The sequence below is a fragment of the Pituophis catenifer genome, unplaced genomic scaffold (genome assembly GCF_029215685.1).
Source record: "Pituophis catenifer annectens isolate HBS135680 unplaced genomic scaffold, rPitCat1.0.hap2 SCAF_2, whole genome shotgun sequence".
In the NCBI taxonomy this organism is placed as follows: domain Eukaryota; kingdom Metazoa; phylum Chordata; class Lepidosauria; order Squamata; family Colubridae; genus Pituophis; species Pituophis catenifer.
The window spans coordinates 135,353,516-135,377,378 of NW_027256882.1; the positions used below are offsets into that span (position 1 = coordinate 135,353,516).

Below are 23,863 nucleotides of genomic sequence, written 5' to 3' on the forward strand. Positions count from 1 at the left end.
GACTTGAACAGTTTGACTCTACAAAAAAACCACCTTACTTGGAACAGCTTACATCCTCCGACGATACCTTAACAGTTCCTAGGTCCTTGGTTAGGGCTTGAGTTGCTGAGCTATTAACCAGCCTCAAAGGCTGTGAATCTCACTAAAGATTAACCAATAATAATAATAATAAAATAAAAATAAAAATGAGTCGAAGAAAAAGAACTGGAAAAAATCACGAAATATCATGACCTGGCCATTGAAACTACGTGATTATGGATGAAACATGTAACAGTGATACCCATTGTCATGTCCAAGAATTTTATAAGATACATCAACAAATTGCAGCTTCCTGCAATAACACCAGCGGAACTGAAAAAAACTGCACTACTTGGAACATGGTACATCTTAAGAAGGTACTTGGTTGATACCTAGGATGCTAGCAGCAACCCATATCAATCATTAGCACCAGTCAATGGTATTTGTGATGCATTTTTGAATGTTCAGTTGACTGAGTTTCATGTTTAATGAAATAATAATAATAATAATCAGAAATCATGTGTATATAATAATCATGTGTATATAATCATGTGTATAAAATCATGTGTATATAATAATAAGAAATTGTATGTTGTCCCGATTGTAATTGGAGCCCTTGGAGCAATACCCAAAGGGCTACCCCGCTATTTAGAAATTCTAAATTTACCGGACTTGAACATTTTGACTCTACAAAAAACCACCTTACTCGGAACAGCTTACATCCTCTGACGATACCTTAACAGTTCCTAGGTCCTTGGTTAGGACTCGAGCTGCTGAGCTATTAACCAGCCTCAAAGGCTGTGAATCTCACTAAAGATTAACCGATGATGAGGATGATGATGATGATGATGATGATGATGATGTAAACTATGGATGAAACATGTAACAGTGGTACCCATTGTCATCGGGGCACTTGGTACCATGTCCAAGAATTTTACAAAACACATCAAGAAATTGCAGCTTCCTGCAATAACACCAGCGGAACTGCAAAAAACTGCACTACTCAGAACATCATATATTTTAAGAAGATACTTAGTTGATACCTAGGACGCTGGTAGCAACTCATATCAACCATTAGCACCAGTCAATCATATTTGTGACACATTTTTAAATGTTCAGTTGACTGAGTTTCATGTTTAATGAATAAAAGATAATAATGTAAACTACATTGAAAAAAGATTATTAGCTAACTTGTGGGCCAAGAGAAAGAGAGGTGAGATCTTCTGGTCGTATTAGCTTATTTCATAACCAAACTGAAGGCAAAATAGAAAAGGGAATGTTTTGAGTACCATTTTTTCAATAGGAAAGATATAAATGTAATAAATGGAGGTAGTCCTTGAATTATGACCCTTCGTATCATAAATGTTCAAAGTTGCATCACTGAAAAAAGTGGCTTATAACCTGTCCTCATGCTTACGACCATTGTGTTGAGGCATAGTCATGTGATCGCCATTTTTGGCCATCCCACAAGCAAAGTCAATGGAGAAGCCAGCAGGGAAGGTTGAAAGTCCTGGTTATGTGACATCTCACTTAATGACTGCACCACTTACAGTAAAAATGACTTTTCCAGTTTCAATTGTGGTTTATATCAAGGCCTACCTGTATGTGGAATGTTCTCCAGCCATCAGTACAACAATATTCATAGAGAGGACTGGTTGGTATTAGCTGACTGACAAGCTCATTTTCTTTCTCAGTATTTCCTCAGAAATGAAATGTTAGTAATCTGTATAGAAACTATCCCTAGAGAAATAGATATATAGGGGATTGCAGTCTTTGTTAAGAAATCTGATATGAAAGCTGTTGAATCTAAGTACTAATAGTAAACTGTCAGTTTCCAGGATGCTGCAGGTATCAAAGCTAGGGTGTTTGCAGGCCGTACAATTTATTTCATTAGTGCTATAGTGGAGGTTGAACATAAGAGATCTGCAATATGAAATGAGACAGAGCCTAATGGGAGAGGGAGAGAAAGCAAGGCAGTAGACATATAATGGAATGAAAACAATGCTAGACCAAATTTTACCTGGCAGTTGTTTCAGGAAAAAAAGCCACAGTGGCATAATTAGGAGCTCTAAATAAACATGGTCATATTTTTTTTTAAAGTATACTCCGTTTTATTGTTAAATCTAATTTTTTTCCACCTATGCTCCTCAGAGCATTCTTGTTTCATTTCAATAGTTAATTACATGCATCTTTTCAATTTTATGAATAGTATAAAACTCAGACTAAATTCCAGGTGGGAAAGCCTATTAATAAAGGTGTATAGCTGTTGGATAGAAGAAAATGCATGTTAGATTTCTCTTGGTCGAGGTAGGCCGAATAAAGTCTGGCTCCCAGCAAATCTCGTTGACAGGTTAGATAAACCTGCTTCTCTAGTTTTGGCGATACATACAGACAACCATGGGATTACAAAACACACTTTTCCTTAAATATATTCTTATGTAAAGAAGTAAGATGAATGTGGAGCATAGAATTAGATGCAGACCATTGGCAAAATCATTTTTGTCCAAACAGAAAGAAAGCTGTCATATAAAGTTTATTGGATGAAGCTCTGTAGCTGGATTAATTGAGGTCAGAATTTAGGTTTTAAACTTGAAATTACCATAGATGGCTTCTGAGTGAAAGAGGGCCCTTTCACCCTTTTCTGGAAACCGATAGCTAGAAATAACATCTAATTTTACTTTCAAATTTACGTTAAAAAAAATATCTGAAGGCTAAACAACTACACCATAAATAAATTTGATTTGCCAGTAGACTTTGGGAGAGGAATAAGTTTTACTATAAGATTGTTACATACCAAAATAGCTAAAGGAAGAAGAAAAGTCAGAGTATTTCCTTGGATCTGGTTATTTTGATTTCTCAGAAGATGTAACTAAATCTATTCCCCTGCAAAAGTGTGTGTTAGATTGGTACAGTTGAATTGACCCAACCTGGTAACTCCCAGTAAGGTAACTTGCATGTTGAATTTTGCATGTTATAGAACACACTTCTCTCTTTGCTGAAATGAAAAGATTATTATTACCTGGGGATTTTAAATATGTGTGGATATGCATGCACTTTGAAGTTTTTTCCATTATCCTTTCTGGGGTAGAAGAAAAAGGACAAAACAGTATGATAGCAAATACATTGGCCTAGTTTAGCCTCATTGAATATATTTTTGGATGCAAGTTAGCATAATTTAGTACTTGGAATTATGTAAATTGCAGTTATTCTCTAGTTGCTATAAAGTATTATTTCATCTAGAAGAAGGCAAAGCAAGCACTGCGGTTGTATGTGGCCCTTTAGTTAATTTTGTTGTGCTGTTTCTTCTGAATATTGAGTTCTGAGACATCGGTTTCAAAGCGCAAGTTGCAGTGAAAATAGGGCAATGAGGAGCACGGTGAAGCAGCAGCAACAGCATTATCACAGCAATTGTTGCTATAGTTTATCTCGTATCTTTTATAACATTGTACTATTAAATAGACTCACATAATGGGGAAAGAACAGCAGTGATGGAATGTTTGGGCATTTAAGAATCAGGGTTTCCAGCAAAGTAACTGCAGGCACCAGTATGTCTGCAGACATTCCTTTCTTCCTTTTAAAATTTCTTTATTATTATTATTATTATTTAAAAGCAAGCTAGGCTGCCACGTAAATGCATTTCTATGAACCTAATGTCAAAGCTTTCTTTCTCGTAATGCTTTTGAGCCCTGTGCTTTTGAATCCTGGGACCGTGGCATAAATATTGTGGAGGATAGCAAGGCGCAAGAAATGACCAAAGGTGACAGTCGGATAGTCAAAAACCTTTTACCTTTACCTTACTTTTTGTCTGGTGATGTCATGATACTCTGCCTTTATACAGATAGTCCTCGACACAACCATAATTGAGCCAATAATTATGGCCTAAAGTCATTCCAGTCATTAAGCAGGTCACTATGTGACTGTGCCCAATTTTATGACTTTTTTGTGGCCATCATTAAGTGAACATGGTAGTCCTAAAGTGAACACCACATTGATAAGGCAAACGTTGCAGTTGTTAAATGAATCCCTTGTGCTTAATGGACATTTTTTTTTTTTTTTTTTTGCTGGAAACTGGAAATAAATGCCAGTTTCCTGCAAAAAAATACCTTCATAAATTGTGGTCACTGCAGGATACTGCAAAGGAGCCTAAATGCAGGGCAGTTGTTGAGCACACAAAATGCAATCACATGATGGCAGCCATCAGAACATCAAATCTGGGTCTTATGTAGCCCTTGGGCAAGTTGGTTGTAATTTCAAATGGTCATTAAGTGACCAATTATAAGTCGAGGACTACCTGTAAACTTGCAGGTGATGCTGTGGCCCAAGTACAAAAGGGCACAGCTCATATTTCATCAGTTTGGCATATTATGGTTAGAAGCAGGTGCTCATGGTCAGAGACATTCTTAGAAAACAGCTTAGAGTTTTCTTATTGCAGTGAAGAGTTTCCTAGTGGAGCAAAACAAAAATAATATTTAGCACCACCGTTAATCAGATATTATGTCATTCTTAGCATCAATGTAATTACACAACCAAAGAACATATAAGCTGACCACATGAATGAAGCTTGACTAGTGCAAAAGTGATTTTGGTCCAAGAATTTTTTTTTAAAAAAACACCAAGGCATATACCAGGCTGAGTGGCATGCAGCTTTGAATGCATTATTCATTAGTGGGATACCAGATTAAAAGGAAGATTTTGCATTTCTATTGTATGAGCTTTCTGTATTTGCTTCAGAAATAATATGGTCTCCAGGATGAAAATAATTACAAGCCAACTCTCTTGGTGCCAGCAAGATTGTAAATAAGATATTTTCTCTTTCAAAGTACATGTTTTAATAAGGCAATTTGAAATGTTGCTACTGTGCAGCTCGCCCACTGTATGAATGTGCAAGAAAAAATAAATATTATGTACTAATAAGGGCTACCTTCCTTCTTACCTCTAAGCCCCAGAGGAGACCGTAATCACAGAGAATTGAGCAGGGAGAGGCTTAGAATCTGTTTCCAAATTGCACTGTCTGCAGTTTTGTAGAAAAGCCATGAAAATAACAAGGCCTGGCTTGGCGCTTGTGTTAAGTTTTGTTTCTTTCCTAAACAGCCTTCTGTGTAAAAAAAAAAAAAAAAAAACCATTCATGTATCTCTCTCCTGTATATGCATATCTACCTAAGATAAGAGTAAGAATGGTTTGCCAGGAGGCTGGGAAGCCCGTGAAGGCATTTGGAGTTGAGAAAAACACGGGAAACAACCAGGACTGTGGTGTTCAAAAGTGGCCCTCAAAATGGCTTTAGGGAATTGCCTATCACACACATGGTGTTTCCTTTCCAATCTCCCAAGTCTAGGACTGGAACTGGTATTCTGAATGTGAATGAATGAAATATATATATACAGCTGGGCAGCAAAGAACCATGCTTCTCCAGCTCACAAAACACATCCAGCACCACTTACCTTCCCTTGCTGGAATGTTTGATGGGGCTCAGAATTTGAGAAAAACTGTTTAAGATAAGGCTCTACAACCAACTGCAAACAAGTAGCCAGATTCCAGTATATTGAGATAACTGCTGGCTTGGTCTGAACTGGAAGGACGAAAATAAAATATTAACACTTTTCTCCATGTTGGCATTATATAACTGTGCATATCTTTTGCCCAGACCTTTATTAAAGAGCCAAAAAATCCATGTTTGGAGCTGTAGCCTTTTGCCTTTTGCCTTTTGCCCGCCCCCCCCCCCCCCCCCGCTCTCTCTCTTTCTTTTTTTTTTTTTTTTTTTTTTTTTTTTTGAGAAATGGGAAATAATCCTGCACTCAGTCTTGTAACTTAAACTCAACTGATTTGGGTAGCATTTAAGCAACCTGACTTAAAGCCCGGAAAAGGATTGTAATCCTGACATGGACTTGCAATGGCTAAGTGCTATTTATCTCTGCATTCCATTCCTGGCATAGGAAGTCGTTGCTCACTGATGTGGCAAGTGCATTTCCAGGAGCAGCGAGAGCTGAAATAGCATTACTAGCTCAGCTCTTCAAGGCATGGCAGCTCCATAGGGTTACCGCGATCTTGAAGGTCATCTGCTCTTACACTTCACTTGATGACTAAATTTTCAATATTTCATCAAATCATTCCCAAGAGGAAGAATGGAAGTACCTGAAAAATGCAGGATGATCCTCCAGAATATAGATAAGGTCAGAATATTGATGTAGAAGGAGTCCCACAGTCAGAGCAATCCAGGTTCAAATGATGCCAGTCCATACAGCAAGGCAACCAAACCCTATTTAAATGAGCTAAGAGGCATAAAGTACTTCAAGAAGATCCTAACTGTGTGTGCAGGTGTATCTTTTTCTAGGATGTGATTTGATGTTGCCTTTCCTCCTGTGAATTTTAGGAAGACTTTGCCTCAACAGCCTCTGGCAAATGCCAGCTTAATTCATTGTCAGTTACATTCCAGAGATATCAAGAGAGCAGATTGGCTGTCCAGTTTTTTGTGGTGGAGTGTTGCACTGGAGGCAAACAGGTGAAAAGGCACAGTTTATAAGAACACTTGAAAACCAACCAAGATATTTAGATGTGCACAAAAGATGCTTTAAAGCTGGACTTGGCTGTCTAATGCTCCCATCCCCCAAAGCGCTTGGTGATTGCAGAAACCTAGAGTGCTGAAATGCCATCAATCAAGTTGACCCAGTTCAGCATTATAAATTATGTTCAAATAAATTCAGTTAGACTCAAGCACACACTAACATATTTTTCTTTTTAAAAAGTGTGTTGGTAAAAGCCTAAATGCAACTGTGAAGCTGCAAATCTGAACCATTTAAACTATAAAATATCAACTGAACCCAAGTGGGACTGGACAGTATGGGGTCTGTTAGTGTTTCATATCTTCTCTGCAGAGTTTGTCCTGGGAACTTCAGATCTCACTACATTATCAATCAGTAAGTTGGGAGCTAAATTATTTTGCCTTTTAATGCTGAAATGTCAATATTATGATATTTTTAAAATTCAAAACACCATCTGCATGTTTATAATACTTGTTTCACCTGAACACCTTTCACTAGAGGTGAGGTAAACAGAGAAATAGAGATGGGCATATAAAATATGTAGATGGCTAATTGCAACCCCTTTTATCAGAGCAAGTGATAAAACATTGAACAGGATTATATGCTGTAGTTTGCTTTGCTGCAAAAAAGGAAAGTTGTATTTGGTTGCTCTTGCTGTAGCAGCCATTTTGTGGAGCCATTTTGTTCACAAGGTTCTATAGAAATATGTAGAAACATACACAAGGTTCTGTGTATGTTTTTTTTTTCTATGCTGCTTGGCAAAACCACCCTTTATTCATACAAGGGCTGTAGGTCTATGGAGATTCTCAGTCATCCAGGTTATGATTGTCCCAAAGAAGTGAAACACCTTCAAAGAAAAACCAGAAAGTCCAGTTGCCTCCTGAAAAAGCACCCTACAGGACAAGAGCTGTAGGGTTGATAGTTCTGCAGTTCCTCGGTTGTTATTCCTCAGTTGTATGAAGCACAAGAACAGGATTGTCTTAGCACAAGGCACTACATCCTCCAAGGCTTTGTGCGTGCCTTCGCTCTCCTCAGCTAGCACTGATTTTCTGGCAACAGGCTGGTTTAAAAGTTTGCTACAATGAGAAATGGCATTGCTTTAGTACTGCTGATTTGTCATTAAATTGTTAAGGCGATGGGAAGAAAAAGGATATGATTTAGTAAGCAAATCATATCAACTGTGTCTTGAGCTTTAGGATTAGTTCTGACAATGGTAAAGAAGCTCCCAGCACTGCAAAAACAGGCAACGGATGGCCCAAGAGATTTTTTCCCGTTCTGTTTGGTTGTCTGATATATTTATGAATGTTACAACTTACATGACTAGACATTTCCTGGTATTTCACAGCATACTGTTTATTAATCTTGACAATTTTATTTATCCTTGATTTTTTTTTCCAGCCAGAAGAACTCACCAATGCTCTGGAAATCAGCAATATTGTGTTTACTAGCCTCTTTGCCCTAGAGATGCTTCTGAAGCTTCTTGTGTATGGCCCGTTTGGTTACATCAAAAATCCCTACAATATCTTTGATGGAATCATTGTAGTAATCAGGTAATTAAAACCAAGTTTTCTTAAATACCATAAGTAGTTGCAATCCATAACATTTAATCCATTTATTTATGCCAATGCCACCTTATTTTAAACTGCTTTCTTCCAACTGGATTGTGCAATAAAACTCTGGGATTTTTTTTTTTAAAATGGGTTGAAATATTTTTGAATATATTTGATTTTTTTACTCATGTGTTGTATATGGTATGTTCTCTGGAACTGCTAACAATTCTAGGAGTTATAATTCATTTGAAGGATGTCCAGTCAAAATAAACTACTTTATGACAATATGTATGGTTATATTTACCTACAACCACACTAATTGGGTTCTTGTTTTGAGGAGGAGTTATAATGTCTAGTACAGGGGTCCCTAACTCCCAGCATCGGTCCACAGCATGCCAGAAACTGATCCGCACAAACAAGTGGAGCCCCATCTGCAGGATGCAGGAGCACATGAAACCACACACCCCTGGTCTGTGGAAAAACCCCGCTCAACAGAACCGGTCCCTGGAGCCCAAAATGTTGGAGGCCACTGCTCTAGTACAGAGGGGCTACTCAGTGTAATCCACCCACCACTATTGTTTTCTTTGCAGATAGCAATCGCTGTAAATAATAGGCCTGGCGACAGTACTTGTTTACTTTTTATATCTAGCTGACCACTTGCACATCACTTTACAAAAGAATGAAAGATAAGATTTGTACCTGCCAGTGTAAGAGAAATCATTCAGCATTGAACAATGATTATAACTGAAGTAGAAAAAAATATGGTTCTCCAAAATGAAGACTACAATAGTAATAGCACTTAGACTTATATACCGCTTCACAGTGTTTTTACAGCCCTCTCTAAGCAGTTTACAGAGTCAGTGTTGCAATATTTTCAGGATCAGACTCAATAAATAATTTGAGAATTAAGAGTTCAAATATATCTCTATTTATTTACATAAGGCATTCTATATTCACTGAATATTCACAGATAGAAGCAAGGAAAATGGGTGCATACAGCTCCTTATATATACAATGGGTGGAGCTAGATATGGGAGTGGTGAATTATGAATACATTAAGAAGTGAAGAATAAATTAACCCTTGATACCCCGTTCATATACTATTTACACATTAGAGAATAAGGCATTTACATCTGACAAATCCCCCTCTAAATGCCGATTCGATATACCACACCAATTACATTCAGATTCAGAACAATACAAAACATGCAACTTAGAAGTCAAGTACTTATGTTGTTTGGACGGTAATGGCTTTGTTAATATGTCTGCTATTTGCTCTGATGTTTCACAATGAACTGCTTTGATAAATCCATCTTGAGACAACTGTCTCACATGTTTAAATTTTATATCTATATGTCTGGACCTTTGTCCAATGGCATCAGATCTAGATATTTCGATAGCAGCTTTGTTATCTTCATGCATGATAAATGGTAAGGTGGGTTTTTTCCAGATGTCTGAAAGTAAGTCATTAAACCATACAAGGTTATTTGCTGCTTTAGATAGACAAACATATTCTGCTTCCGTTGTTGAAGTAGCTACTAAATCTTGTTTGCCAGTGTACCAGTAAACTGGACAGCCGTTAAGTAGAAATATATAACCAGATGTGCTTTTCCTACATGAGGTATCACCAGCCCAATCCACATCGGCGTAACATGTGAGGATGGGCTCCTTGATATTATCAGGTTCCAATAACAAACAAAAGTCTAAACTATTCTTCAAATACCTTAATATCCTTTTGACAGCTTCCCAATGGTATAGTGTTGGTTTGCTGACATGTCTTGACAGTAAGTTAAGAGGCAAAGCAATATCAGGTCTAGTCCAATTGGAAATGTAAAGAAGGGAACCTATGATTGATCTATAAAATGTATTGTCTTTGAATTCAGGGGATGATTCGTCTGTATTCCTTAGAAAATCAGTTTGCATGGGAGTGTCACAGGGCTTAGCATTACTTAAATTACATTTATTCAAGAGCTCTATGATTTTATCTCTTTGTGAAAGTTTGAATCCCCTTCTGGTCTTACTGATTTGAACACCAAGATACTTATTAACTTTACCCAAAGATTTCAATGAAAAATGTTCATTTAGTTTTGTTACAAATGTTTCTCTTCTCTCTTTATGTTTACCTATATACAAAATATCATCCACATAGATTAATACAAATTCTATGGAATCACCATCCTTTTTTACAAAGAAACAATTGTCAGCAGTAGTGGCACTAAAATTCATAGTTTTAAGTACTTTTACTAAACAATCATACCATCGTTTACCAGATTGTTTCAACCCGTATAAACTTTTGTTTAATAACCAAGTCTCATTTTTGTTTGTGTATTGACTGTGAGGCGCTCTTACATATATTTCTTTATCTAATTCTGCATGTAAATAGGCAGTCTGTATGTCATATTGGAACACGTTGAGATTGAGTGCTGATGCTATAACTAGAGCTGTTTTGACACTCTCTGTTCTTACTGTGGGAGAGTATGTGTCTGTATAATCCTCGGGATATTTCTGTGCATATCCTTGCGCAACTAATCTAGCTTTGTATAGTGTATTGCCTCCCTCTAAATTTTTAATTTTATATATCCATCTAGTGCCAATGATGGTTTTGTCCTTTGGTGCAATTGCAGGTGTAAATACATTTAGCCCTCGTAAACTATTCATCTCTTTGGTCATTGCTGATTCCCATTTTTCTTTTTCTTCAGGAGGGAGTTTTAACACTTCCTCATATGTATTAGGTGTTGTTGATTCTCCATCCATATACATTACATAATCTTTGTATTTGTTTGGTACTTGATTTCTATTACTTCTGATTGTTCTTTCAGGCTTACTATCATTGTCATGTAAATATCTTGCTTCTTTTTTTGTTAAAGTGTCTGTCTTTATTTTGTGTTGACTGTTTGTCCATGTTTTGGTTTTGTTTCTATGTATGTTGTTACTGTGTTCTTCTATAGTCCCTTTTCTTTGGGGCTTGGTATCTGATTTGGTGTTTGTGAATATTTCATTAAGATGTATTTTAGACCAGTTGGCCTGTTCATGAAACACAGCTGTTCTGGAAACTATAAATTTATTATTGTTATCGATGAATCTGTATCCTTTTGTGCCTGTTTCGTATCCCATAAATCTAAGTCTTCTGGATACGTTCTCTCCTTTACGCCTTAATTGTTTAGGTATGTGTACGTCTGCAGTGACTCCAAATATGTGCATGTGTGCTAATTTTGGTTTCCTATTATACATTACTTCATATGGTGTCTTATTTACGATGCTGGACCAGGTTCTATTTTGTGTGTAATTTGAATATTGTAGTGCTTCTGACCAGAATTGTTTGCCTAAGCCAGCATCTTCTAATGTGCATCTAATCATGGTTTGTAACGTTGAGTTCTTTCTCTCTACCACTCCGTTCTGGAAGGCCGAAAAAGGACTTGATGTGTAATGTAACATCCCTTTATCCTTTAGCCATTGGGAAAATTCCTTAGACATGAATTCACATCCCCTATCTGTCATGATTTGCTTTATTTTAATATTGTGCTGTGTTTCTATACGTTTGTAGAACTCTTTAAATTTCTGGAAGGTTTCATCTTTATGTTTTAATGTGTAAACAAATCCATAACGACTATAATCATCTACAATGGTTAGAAAGTAACGTTTTTTGTAAGTAATTGATGGTGTTAGTGGGCCAACTAGGTCCATGTGTACCAAATCAAAAATTTTGTTAGTTGACCTTGTTGACCTTTTAGGTCTGGGACTAGTTTTCAGTTTTGTGGACTTACATACTGAGCATTCCAAATAATTTTCACAATTTTTTATTTTGACACCTTCTGCGTGTTCAGTCATCTTTTGTACAACAGGAAAACTGGCATGTCCTAACTTCCTATGTAAAACATGAGCACACTCATCGTGAATTGGTTTACCTATTATAGGTTTTTTTTCATTGTTTGTATCTTTGTGATTATGAGTAACTTCACATTCATCATTGTCACTGTTACTATTGTTCCCATTATCTATTTCAATGCTATCTTCCATATTTGAATCAATATTGTGTAACCATTTTTCCTTTGTCATTAAATAAGGTAGACCTCCTTTGATTATTACTGTACCTATATCTACTCCATTTTTCTCTAATGTTGCTTTTCCTTTTGAGAACACGATATTAGTGTCAGATTCTCTGCTTAGTTTTATGGCACTAAGTATGTTATGAGGTATTTCAGGTATTAGTAATACCCTCTCTATTTTTCCTATACCAGGTAGAGTTACATTCCCTCTACCTATTACTTGGACTTTTTCTTGATTAGCTACTTTGATCACAAATTTATCCTCCACAAATGAAGACAATATATTTCTATTATTTGTAGTGTGATTAGTTGCTCCTGAATCAATGAGCCAATTATTGTTTTCTGTTTGGTGTATGTTAGTGTTGTCTTGTTTGTTTAGTCCATTCAGTGAACCAGATTTCCTATCCTTTGAATTATCTCTGCCCCCTCTATGTTCTTTATAATTAGGTGGACTTCTATACCTATGTCTATCAATGGAAGACTGTCTGCTGTTGCACTTACTTCTGTATTCTGATCTATGTCTTTCTTTTGTAATTTTAGGGCAATCCCTCCTACTATGTTCTTTGGATCCACAATTGTGACATCTAAATGTTTCATGATATCTTTCTTGAAATGTTACCTTTCTATACTGTTTGTGTTCTATATGGTTGTCAGAGCGACTCCTCCTTGAATTGTCTTCAGCTATTAGCTTATTGGATAGACTTTCTATGGATAAGTATCCTAGATTGATTGTGTCCAAATGTGACATATAATTATCCCATGATGGGTCAAGTGAGTTGATGATAACACTTTTCATCGTTTGATCTGAAATCACCTCCCCCCTCAAATGCAGTTCTGCTCTAATTTTGTTTAAATATATTAAATGTTCACTTATGGTAACTCCTGGCTTTATCCTAGAAGAGAAAAAATCTTTAGACATTCTTGTGGTGGTAGCTACACTATCACTGTGAAATAAATTGAACATGCATTGAATAATTTCTGATACAGTCAGATTCTGCTTAATGCTGTGATACATGGCAGGAGACACACTGGAAATTAATAAGAAAAATGCTCTATGGTGTAGGCAATCTAACTTTAGAGTCCAAGGTCTTTTGGGGGGATTATTGATAAAAAACAATAAGTTTTCCTTCATAAAGACAACCTGGAGCTGCTGATACCACTCTTGCAAATTAATGCCATCTATTCTCAGCTTTGGGAAGTCACTGGGTAAATTCCCAACATTGTTGGGTCCATTACTTACAACCGGGGGTAGTCCGTGGTCTCGTAAATGCTGGAAATGGCAAAAGGGCGTGGGAATGCTCGCAACGAGTCTGCATGATTCTCTCCGCATCTCATGTCTTCCCGGGTCGTCCTCGTAGTCCTGCGCATGCGCGTTGCTCATTTCGTTCCTGGAGTCGTCGTGAGAGGTTCTCGCTGCTGCAGCTCGTTCACTTTGTTCTTCTTCCGATGAATCAGTCTCCGGCTCGATCTTGGGAGTCCTGGTGATAGCGGGTGCTCTTTTCCTTTTGCTGAAGACGCTGGTCCTTGGATCAATCTGCGGCGTGGGGTGATATCTGCAGGGCTCTCTGGGTTCCGGTGTCGGTGCTCTCTTCGTCTGGATAGGAGCGGGTGGATTTTGAGGCTCTGGCTTGCTTGTTATTTTTTGGTGGATTTTTTAGTAATCTTCAGTTTCGGTCCAAATGCAGCAAAAAGCGTTTTCATTGCTGACTTTATTTGTAAGTCTGTAGAATCTTCTTCGTTCTCTGACTCTGATTCTTCTGGAGTATACATTTTTTCTTCTTTATTTTCTTCATCGAGTAAGGTCTTTCGCGCCAGAAATTTTGAATCTTGCTTTCTGATTGGCTCTGCTTCGCTCACCTTGGGTGTCTGTTGAAACCAAGATGGCTGCCATTCGAAATTTTGCGCGGGATCGCTGCCTTTCTTCTTCGCTGCGTTTTTGTCTGTAAGCATTTCACTCACTATTTTTGAGTCTTTTAGCTTTTCTGTAGCGATGTGCTTTTCTCTCGCTGCTCCGTTGTTTTTTAGTATATCTTGGAGGTTCGCAATGAGAATTTCATCGCTCTTTTGGCTTTTTAAAAGCTTTAGTATCTCTGACCTGAGTTCGTTGTTTTCTATTTCGTTTTCCTCCTGGTCATCATCTTCATTTATTATTTTTTCGTCTTCTGTGGTGTATTCTTCAGATTCTCTTGAAATTGCATTCGTGGACTCATCGATTATTTCTTGATCCGTTTCCATTTCTTTGCTGTACGCCCTGGTGTTGGGCCTATCTCTTTTAGACATATTTAAATTTTTATTGAGTCAATTCAACCATCTTCTGCTACCAGATTGTTGCAATATTTTCAGGATCAGACTCAATAAATAATTTGAGAATTAAGAGTTCAAATATATCTCTATTTATTTACATAAGGCATTCTATATTCACTGAATATTCACAGATAGAAGCAAGGAAAATGGGTGCATACAGCTCCTTATATATACAATGGGTGGAGCTAGATATGGGAGTGGTGAATTATGAATACATTAAGAAGTGAAGAATAAATTAACCCTTGATACCCCGTTCATATACTATTTACACATTAGAGAATAAGGCATTTACATCTGACAGTCAGCCTATTGCCAGCAACAATCTGGGTCCTCATTTTACCCACCTTGGAAGGATGGAAGGCTGAGTCAACCTTGAGTCTGGTGAGATTCAAACTCCTGGAGTAAGCAGTGATTTAGACTGCAGTACTGTATTCTAACCCCTGTGCCACCACGGCTCTTTGCATGTCTGCTCAAGGTGTCGCCCAAATGCTAGCTATTGTTGATGGATACTGTAAGACAGCAGACCCTAACCTTTTTGATATCAGGGATTAGGTTTCTGGAAGACAATTTTTCCACAGACTGGGTGGGGGGGAGGATAAACGTGCAAACTAGATCCTGCATATGCACAGTTTTACTTACCCACTGCTCACCTCCAGCTCGATTCCTAACAGGCCACAGACCAGTGCCAGTCCACGTCCCGGGAATTGGGGACCCCTGCTATAAGACTATTGCCTCCTTACAATTCTTTATTTTAAAAGCACATTTGGTTTCTCCAAGTAAGGACTGCTTCAATGAAGGACTGCACTGTACTCTGTAAATCAGGACATATGGATATATCATTAACATGAATTCCCTGAAGAAAATGCAGGGCAAATTATATGTAGTTTCTATTTGCAGAATTCCAATCGAAGAAATCTATTAACAATGTTCCCCATGCAACATTTATCCTCAGAGCACCTCTGTATCTGCTTTTCTACTTCGTTGCATTTTTAGGGCACATAACAAAATCTGTTTGAGTGCGTGCAGGAATTAAAAAATAGCAACAACTATTAATGCCTTTCTCTGGTTGTTGTTTTTTTCAGAAATCCTAAAACCATTCAAAACTTTGAAGTGTATGCAATTCTTGACTGGGAGTATTATTATGGAAACTTCCTTTGGAAGTTCCTCAGCAATCGTAAGATTCAGATCTTTCTCTCAAAGATTTCCAACTCTTCACCTGAATATTCTCAGTGAAAGAAATATGAGCAGAAAAAGCCCTGTCAGTGAGTGAATGGCCATAGAGAACAGGGCTGTCAAACTTGCGGCCCACAGGCCTGATGTGTCATATGCTGGCCACGCCCACACCCAGTTTAGCAAAGGGAGAAAAAGTCCCAATACGTCACGTGACACTGCCGTGACGATGTGAGTTTGACACCCATGATATACAACATCTTGCTGGGCTCTGTTTCCCTTCAGCAGCTAATTTAATTTTTTTTAAAAAAAATATTTATGATTGAAACCAATAGAAGAAAATTAATGAATACTATCCAACTAATTATTGATTTGGGAGATAAGTAGAAAACCAGTCTGATTTCTGAGTTGGAGGATCTACAGCCCTCCCACAATACTGCTAGCTTTATTCTTTTGTGTCTTTCTTCAATGTCAGAGTTCCAATGTAATAAAGAATTGCCTTCAGATGCTCAGAGAGGGGAATTGCTAGGCTAGATTTCTCCCTCCAAAGAAATATTTAAATTCAGAGGTAAAATTATGAATCTTATGAATCTTATGGTCACTAGGACAAACCTCCAAGGACAATAGACTTGCGATAATAATACAGGTAGCCCTCGACCTACAACCACAACTGAGCCCAACATTTCTGTTGTTGAGTTAAGTGAGTTTTGCCCCATTTTATGACCTTTCTTGCCACAGTTGTTAAGTGAATCACTGTGGTTGATAAGTTGGTAATATGGTTGTTAAGTGAATCTGGCTTTCCCCATTCACTTTCCTTGTCAGAAGTTTGGAAAAGGGGATCATATGACCTTGGGACATAGCAACGGCTATAAGTATGAACCAGTTGCCAAGTGTCTGAATTCTGATCACATGGCCATGGGGATGCTGCAAAGGTTGTAACTCTGAAAAAATGGTCATAAGTCATTTTTTTCAGTGCCATTGTAAGTTTGAATGGTCACTAAATGAACTGTTGTAAGTCAAGGGCTACCTGTACTTCCTCTCAAAAGCTAATTTATTATTTTAATATTAAATAAATATTCTCTTTTTTTCTTAGTGTGTGGGAGATTGTTGGACAGCAAGGTGGAGGCTTGTCTGTTTTAAGAACTTTCCGTCTTATGCGAGTTCTAAAACTGGTCCGGTTTATGCCTGCTCTTCAACGCCAATTAGTGGTCCTCATGAAAACAATGGACAATGTGGCCACCTTCTGTATGTTACTGATGCTCTTCATCTTTATCTTCAGGTGAGTTCATAATAATAATAAAAAAAACTACCTGAGCATTGGGACTATTGTCAGAGGCCCCGCTCTGAGTGCTTTCACATGCTGCATTTTAGCAGGTGAGAGTAGACATTTTAATGATGTTCTCCAATTATGGAGGAATGCCTTCTTTAAAATAGCCTGCCAACTTCTATTTTATTTAGATGCCAGACAAAGATATTTATAAGGAAATAAAATTAAAAGTATCCAGCCTTTTAATTTTCCTGTATTTCGTAGATTATTTTGTTGAACTTCTTTGTGACTTCCTTTTACAATATTTTAATTGGTTATTGTTTCATTATATTTTGCTTGGGATTTATTTGGTTTCTTGTTTATTACTGAAAAACTTTTCCTATAGGGCAATTAACACATTTTAGATATGAGTAGATTAAATAATCATTTGTGATTCTAGATTTCTTATATTGCAACTTCTGTTTTAACATGAAATTATCCAGATTTAAAAGGGGAAGTAATTTCTGCTACAGCTGTGTAAATGTAAATCTGTAGCTATTCTTTTTTCATCTCTGTAGCTTTATTAGAAGTGGTCAGAATTTGAAAAGAGATAAACACTTTTAGAAGCATTCAGATCCTAACGGTTCTGATTCTTTTGGATATCTTTGTAATGTAGAAAATTTAAAACCCACTGGTTTGGCTTTGTTCCCATATCCTGTGTGTTTTAGTATTTTATATAAGCCATAATACAAGTTGCATATATTTACCACATCAAAGTTATTTTCTAACTTATTAAAACTGACCTTCATTTTCTTAAATGAGAGGGAACAGAGTAGTAAGGAACGTGCTCCAAATATTCTTTAGTTCCAAAGTCTAACTCTTCAATCTCTCTTTTAACCCATTTCTCATTGTTATTCAGTATCCTTGGGATGCATCTCTTTGGGTGTAAGTTTGCCTCAGAGAGAGATGGAGACACCCTCCCTGATAGGAAGAATTTCGATTCCTTGCTCTGGGCCATTGTTACTGTTTTCCAGGTAATACATCAGTTATGGTCCATAATTCTTTATTTTTATCTTTAAATGCCTGTCATTGTAAGTTGTTTTACAGCTGGGATTTTTGAAAACAATATAGTGAATGTCAATTGCTTCTTCATAGACCGTGTCTATAACACAGGTGTAATGAAAAATGAATAACAGATTCTAGTAATTAAGATATTGAATAATAAAACCCTACTATAAATTGACCTTCTGGTTATGTTTGTGCAACCAAATGGATTCCCTCTGTAGAAATAAGGATGTACACTGATTTTATGTTTGTTTTATATAAAGAGCCTGTATTCTTAAATAAAAAATGCTATTTAAAGAAAAGGGCATTTAGCAGCACAAGTTAAAGTGTCTGTTAATTCTAACCCAAAATACTGAACTTCCTTAAATAAAATTATCTGAATTGTGAAAGACTGAGATCTGATTATCCCTTTTGAACAAATTGTTATAGTCAGGAATGTTGAGAGAAAAAGCTGATTATTCAAATAAAATATGGAAACATTGATATATATACAGTTAGAAGCACACAGAGAAACACTTATTCCAGGTGTTTTCAAGTTGCTTCTTTTTGTTTACTGTTTCTGGTGATGCCAGTTAGGCTTGAAAAACTGAGGCAGCTACCAGTTAGAAGAATGTTAGGGAGAATCAGCCACATCTGGCCAGAAGCAGTGAGTATTATGCATTACTCAGTCAGCTGTGAAGTTTCTTAGCCACTAAAAAATTTATTACAGTTTACAAGGATAAGGCAATCTGTGCCACAGTTCTGATACTGAGTCACACTGGTGACACACCTCAAAAGGCAAAGAAGGCATAACAAGTTCTAAGTGCATACTATATTACCGTTTTCAAAAATTACATTATTTCGTGATGCTTAGCATTTAGAAATGCAACGGTTTTACCTGGATCATAGGTTGGTAGAAAGGTGACTGCACTTTAAGATTGTCTCGTATCAAATGATTCCTGTTTTCATTCCAGATTCTGACTCAGGAAGACTGGAATAAAGTCCTCTACAATGGCATGGCTTCTACCTCTTCCTGGGCGGCTCTCTACTTCATAGCCCTCATGACATTTGGAAATTACGTTCTCTTTAATTTGTTGGTTGCTATCTTGGTGGAAGGCTTTCAGACGGAGGTAAAGCCTCGAAGGACTTCTTTGATTTCTCTTTGATAAAGAGAGTGTGGAGGGTTCAGAACCCCTGTTTGTAAAATGATTAGAATTTCCAAAAGAAACAATTGCTTCGGTAAAAAGACAGACCCTTTGGTTGGTATCAAAGACCCAGCTTCAAGTGTTGTGAAAGAGCACACGATCATGCAAACACATTGCCTTTGAACCAAGCTTTGTTGCATTTAAGAGCCAAATTTAAAACTCGCTGATAAATATGCATGAGATGAGTCGGCCCATTGTCCCATTTGCTGCTATGTCTTTGTAGACATTTTCCTGCCTCCATAAAAGCAACGCGTTGGCGTCTTTTATTTATTCTATTTTTGCCTGCCCCTTTTGGATTGAAGCTACATCTTTCATTTACTAGAGTCCACCTTTGCCATCATTGCCAGGCAGCTGGGGAAAAAAAAACATTTGAACTGAACTTGGGATGGTTTCTACTTTTCAAGGCAGCCTAAAAATATTTTAGATAAATAAGATCAATAAACATGGTGTCTGTAATTTTACTAGCAAGCTAGTATGTCTGCATCTTGCAAAGGCTAGGAACAATCAACCACTGGAATGGTTTGCCTTCGGAAATTGTGGGTGCCCCAGTGGAGGCTTTCAAGAAGAGACTTGACCGACAGTCAGTCTGAAATGGTATGGGGTCTCCTGCTCAAGCAGGGTGGTTGGACCAGACCAGAGGTGGGCTTCAAAAATTTTAGCAAGGGGTTCTCTGCCCGGTTGCTGGGTGGGCATGGCCATGGTGGGTGTGGCCTAGTCGGCCTCCTGCACTAGGGTGGGGGGGGCGTTTTTGCCCTCCCCGAATTCCGGAGGCTTTCCTCGAGCTTCGGGAAGGGTGAAACTGGCCTCCCCAGGCTCCGGAGGCCCTCCCAAACTTCCCCAGGCTATATGGGGACTCCTGGGTGGGGTGGGTGGGGTCAGCCAGGAGTGGGATTTGGGGGTTCTCCGAACTGCACAGAATCTTAGCTAGAGGTTCTCCCAAACCCCTGCAAACCCCCAACAGCCCACCCCTGGACCAGATGACCTTCAAGTCCCTTCCAACTCTGTCCTATTCTTTCTGCATACTTTGGGAGGCAGCAAATAAGCCAGCCTTCAAGCAATAAAATCTCAAAACACTGTTGCAGGTCTCAAGGTGGCAGTATTCAACACAACCCCCAGGCATAGGTAGCACGACTGGGATTATTCAGTAGCATTTAGACATGGGCTTCTAAATCAAAGTGATGTTGATAGTGTGAGTTTGTTACCTGCTTCTCTTTTTTATCCTATTCATTTGCAGCATAAGGAAAACATTTTAGAAAACCTCCAGACTTTTTATTTATTTGCATCCTAACATGGTATAGGAAGATGATTTATGAAAGCCTCTTAGGACAAAGTAACCATGAGTTCTCTGTTTGCTTAATCCTTAAACTTCATTCCTTATACTTGGCTCTCTGCTTGGGCCTCCAGGTCCTACCTATTTTTTTCTCTGAGATAATATCAGAAGGAAGGGATACTGTGCCAACCCCATTGAGCCGTCAGAGGTTTGTGGAGTCCTTGGTGCTGTCTGAGCTTGGTTGATTGCTTGCTGACATGTCATTAACTGGCTAGTGCTAAAAGAGAGTGGGTTTTGCTCTCTGTTTATATACAGTAGCCTGCCCTGTCTGTTGGTTGGAGGTAATGTTTTTTCCATGGTAGTTCTTTGATTAGGCTGCTGTTTACTGCTTGATTGCTTGTCTGAGTTGGTAATTCCTTGATTAGGGTATTGTTTTCTGCTTGATTGTTTGTCTGGTGTTGCTCCTAGTATTAATTCCTGCTTTATCTGGATGTTGATAGCTGCTGAGGAGGTATTCTGGTTTAATGTTTCTTTTTTAGCTTTTTTGTTGTCTCTTTTGAATGGTTTGTAAATGTTATTTATCTCTATGTGCCTGTTGATAACTGATTCATCTGAGTGCCAAGCTTCCAGGAATTCCTTAGCATTTGAGGATTTAATTTAACCTAAGGTGCTGTGGGATGCGGGGGCTCAGTGGCTAAGACGTTGAGCTTGTTGATCGAAAGGTCGGCAGTTCAGCAGTTCGAATACCTAGTGCCACGTAATGGGGTGAGCTCCTGTTACTTGTCCCAGCTTCTGCCAATTTAGCAGTTTGAAAGCACGTAAAAAATGCAAGTAGAAAAATAGGGACCACCTTTGGTGGGAAGGTAACAGTGTTCTGTGCACCTTTGGCGTTTATTCATGCCGGCCACATGACCACAGAGATGTCTTCGGACAGTGCTGGCTGGCTCTTTGGCTTTGTAATGGAGATGAGCTCCGCCCCCTAGAGTCGGGAACGACTAGCACATATGTGCGAGGGGAACCTTTACCTTTACCTTAAGGTGCTGACAGTTCAATCCTTAAGTTGAAATCTGAGTCTAGGATTTCATGGTTTAACCCTTCGCTGCGTTTATTCTCTTCTATTAGTCATAGGTTTCTTTTAAAGGACCAGGTGTAGCAGCAAAACCACAACTGCCTTTTCGCTATTATCAGATGATTAATGGGGTGAATCGTAGCATACCTAATTTAAATAATACAATAAATAAAATATCTATCTAACCTGCCTAGTTCTCTTGCTGCCAATGATTACTTTGCTCTGAATATTTGGACAGTAATAGGATTCCCCATGTCTAAACCAGAAAACTATTGTAGGCAGAATGTCCCCTGATGTGAAATGGCACAGCTATGTGAAAGCTAAAAGACGAACTAAAATGTCCCCTAAAACAAATTTAGGATCTGCTGTTATTTTGATTAGTGTTGCATGTCAATCTTTGAAAAAGGATTGAAATCAAATTTGGAGGCTGGGTTTATCAGATCTTCAAGATAGACCAGAAATGGCATGGTAGGAATTCCAAAAAAAATATTCGGCTGTAACGTAGAATAACAGAATCTTGAAATACTGTCTGGGTTTCTCTGTCCCATCAAAGAAAATCAAGGTGAGGTGAGCTGCTTCTTCATGTCACCCTCTTTCTCCTGGCTGAGTCATCTTTTCTGAAACTTCGCCCACCAACTCCTCCATTTTTTAATGATTCGCTCATTCCTTCTCAATCCCAAGGCCAGATGTACAGTACATTCCTTCACAGGACCGTATATTCCATATACAATGCACTGCAAAAAAAAATAGTAATAATGGTCTTTCCAAGAAGAAAAAATTCTTTTGTCTACCACAGTAATCTTTTAAAAGTCAATGAAATTTTTATTTTCCAAATCCCTTCCTACCCACTTCTCCTCTACAATCTCATTTCAATGCTGGTGACAGTTTTATCTTTGTGCCCTCAAGTGTCTTTTCTTGACTCTGAAAACACTTTTGTTAATTTTAGCATAAGAATGTACTGGACTTTTCTGTTGCTAAGCAGCAGATATGTATACAAAATACTGGGCCTATTCTTTTTTTTAAAAAAAAATTATAAACTTTATTAAAACACATATAACACACATTAAAAAAACATATAAATACATTATACAATAAACAATTTGTAAGTAAATCAATCTTTTGAAGCATTTGGTCTTTCAGGTTATACTTATTCCCCTAAATCTTAACTTAATAATTTCATTTTACCATTTCTCCCTCCCCTCTCTTCTTTTCTCTAAGACTTCTACTTTAGTAGTCTATATATTATATATTTGAATTATATCTTTACTTTTAGGGTTTCTCTCTGTGAGTTTATCTGCCCGTAGGAAATTATTTGTATGCACAATTGTATTTCTATTCTATCTTACTTCTAGTTGTGTTTCTTCAGTAGTAACATTATGCCATTGATACCATTTATTCCAAACTTTGTAGAATTCTGTATCTTCTTTTTCCTTTAGATGTTTTGTTAGCCTATCCATTTCACTGGGCCTATTCTTAATATGCATGTGCACATGTCTGCAATATACAGCTCTTTAAAACTTGGCTCTAGCAGATGCTTCACGTTACGTGTGCGGAGGGCACATTGCTAGCAGCATCTCAGTAGGGCTTTATTTTCATTGGACCTTCTGAATGTTATTCTTTTATATTGCATAAAATAGGCTATGCAAGGGGAGGGCTCAGCTTGATAAAGACTATATAATACAAAAATGACAGAGTGAGCTGTTAGATTTGTGCCCTGGAGACTTTATCTAAGAAAGAAACATAGGATACCAGTGAGAGAACCTTCTATCAGCGATAAAGCTTTTCTCCTGGGGGACTACATGATAACATTATCTGTGGAACATATTTTTTTTTTATTGGCAATCCTTTCATGTTCCCTACAGATTCTGTGCTTGTCTTTGAGAATTCTTAGTTTATCTCCAGTTCCTCTTTTGTGTTACTTTTTTTTCTTGTAGCACAAAGCAACTAGTAAGGAATGATGGCAGGTGTCAGCACCCCCAATCTGATACTTTCCATATTATGTTGGACTTCAGCTCCTGTTGTCTCCAGGCAGCACCATGCTGGCTATGCATTTATGGGCGCTACAGCCAAACATCTGTCTGGGCAGCACTAAATTGGGGAAAGCCAGCTAAAACAACAGGATGTCAAAGACGGAAGCAGGAAAATGATTTGCTTGACCTTCACTCAACACTCAGTAACATGTTTTTGTTTTTCTAGAAAGACACTGGGCATATCTTGGGCTTCAATATAGTCCTGACATTTTACTTTTTCTGACACACAAACACATCTCCACACACCAGTTAAAAAAGACATGAAATGGATTTCACAGTTCAGACAATCACATTTTAGATTGACTTCCACTTTTTCATTCCTCCCTTTCTGCAAATTAGCAGCCAACTAAAAATCTTCCATTAACAACAGTTTC

The 23,863-nt window shown here is 37.8% G+C and overlaps 1 protein-coding gene across 1 annotated transcript in view; it reads left to right on the forward strand.

The window, feature by feature from the left end:
* Positions 1-23,863, forward strand: part of CACNA1G (calcium voltage-gated channel subunit alpha1 G) — a 407,319-nt gene that overhangs the window by 259,655 nt on the left and 123,801 nt on the right. Inside the window, exons 10-13 of the mRNA XM_070934658.1 lie at positions 7,954-8,105; positions 16,719-16,904; positions 17,791-17,905; positions 18,890-19,045. Of these exons, the coding sequence (XP_070790759.1) occupies positions 7,954-8,105; positions 16,719-16,904; positions 17,791-17,905; positions 18,890-19,045 (609 nt within the window). The remainder of the gene's footprint in view (positions 1-7,953; positions 8,106-16,718; positions 16,905-17,790; positions 17,906-18,889; positions 19,046-23,863) is intronic.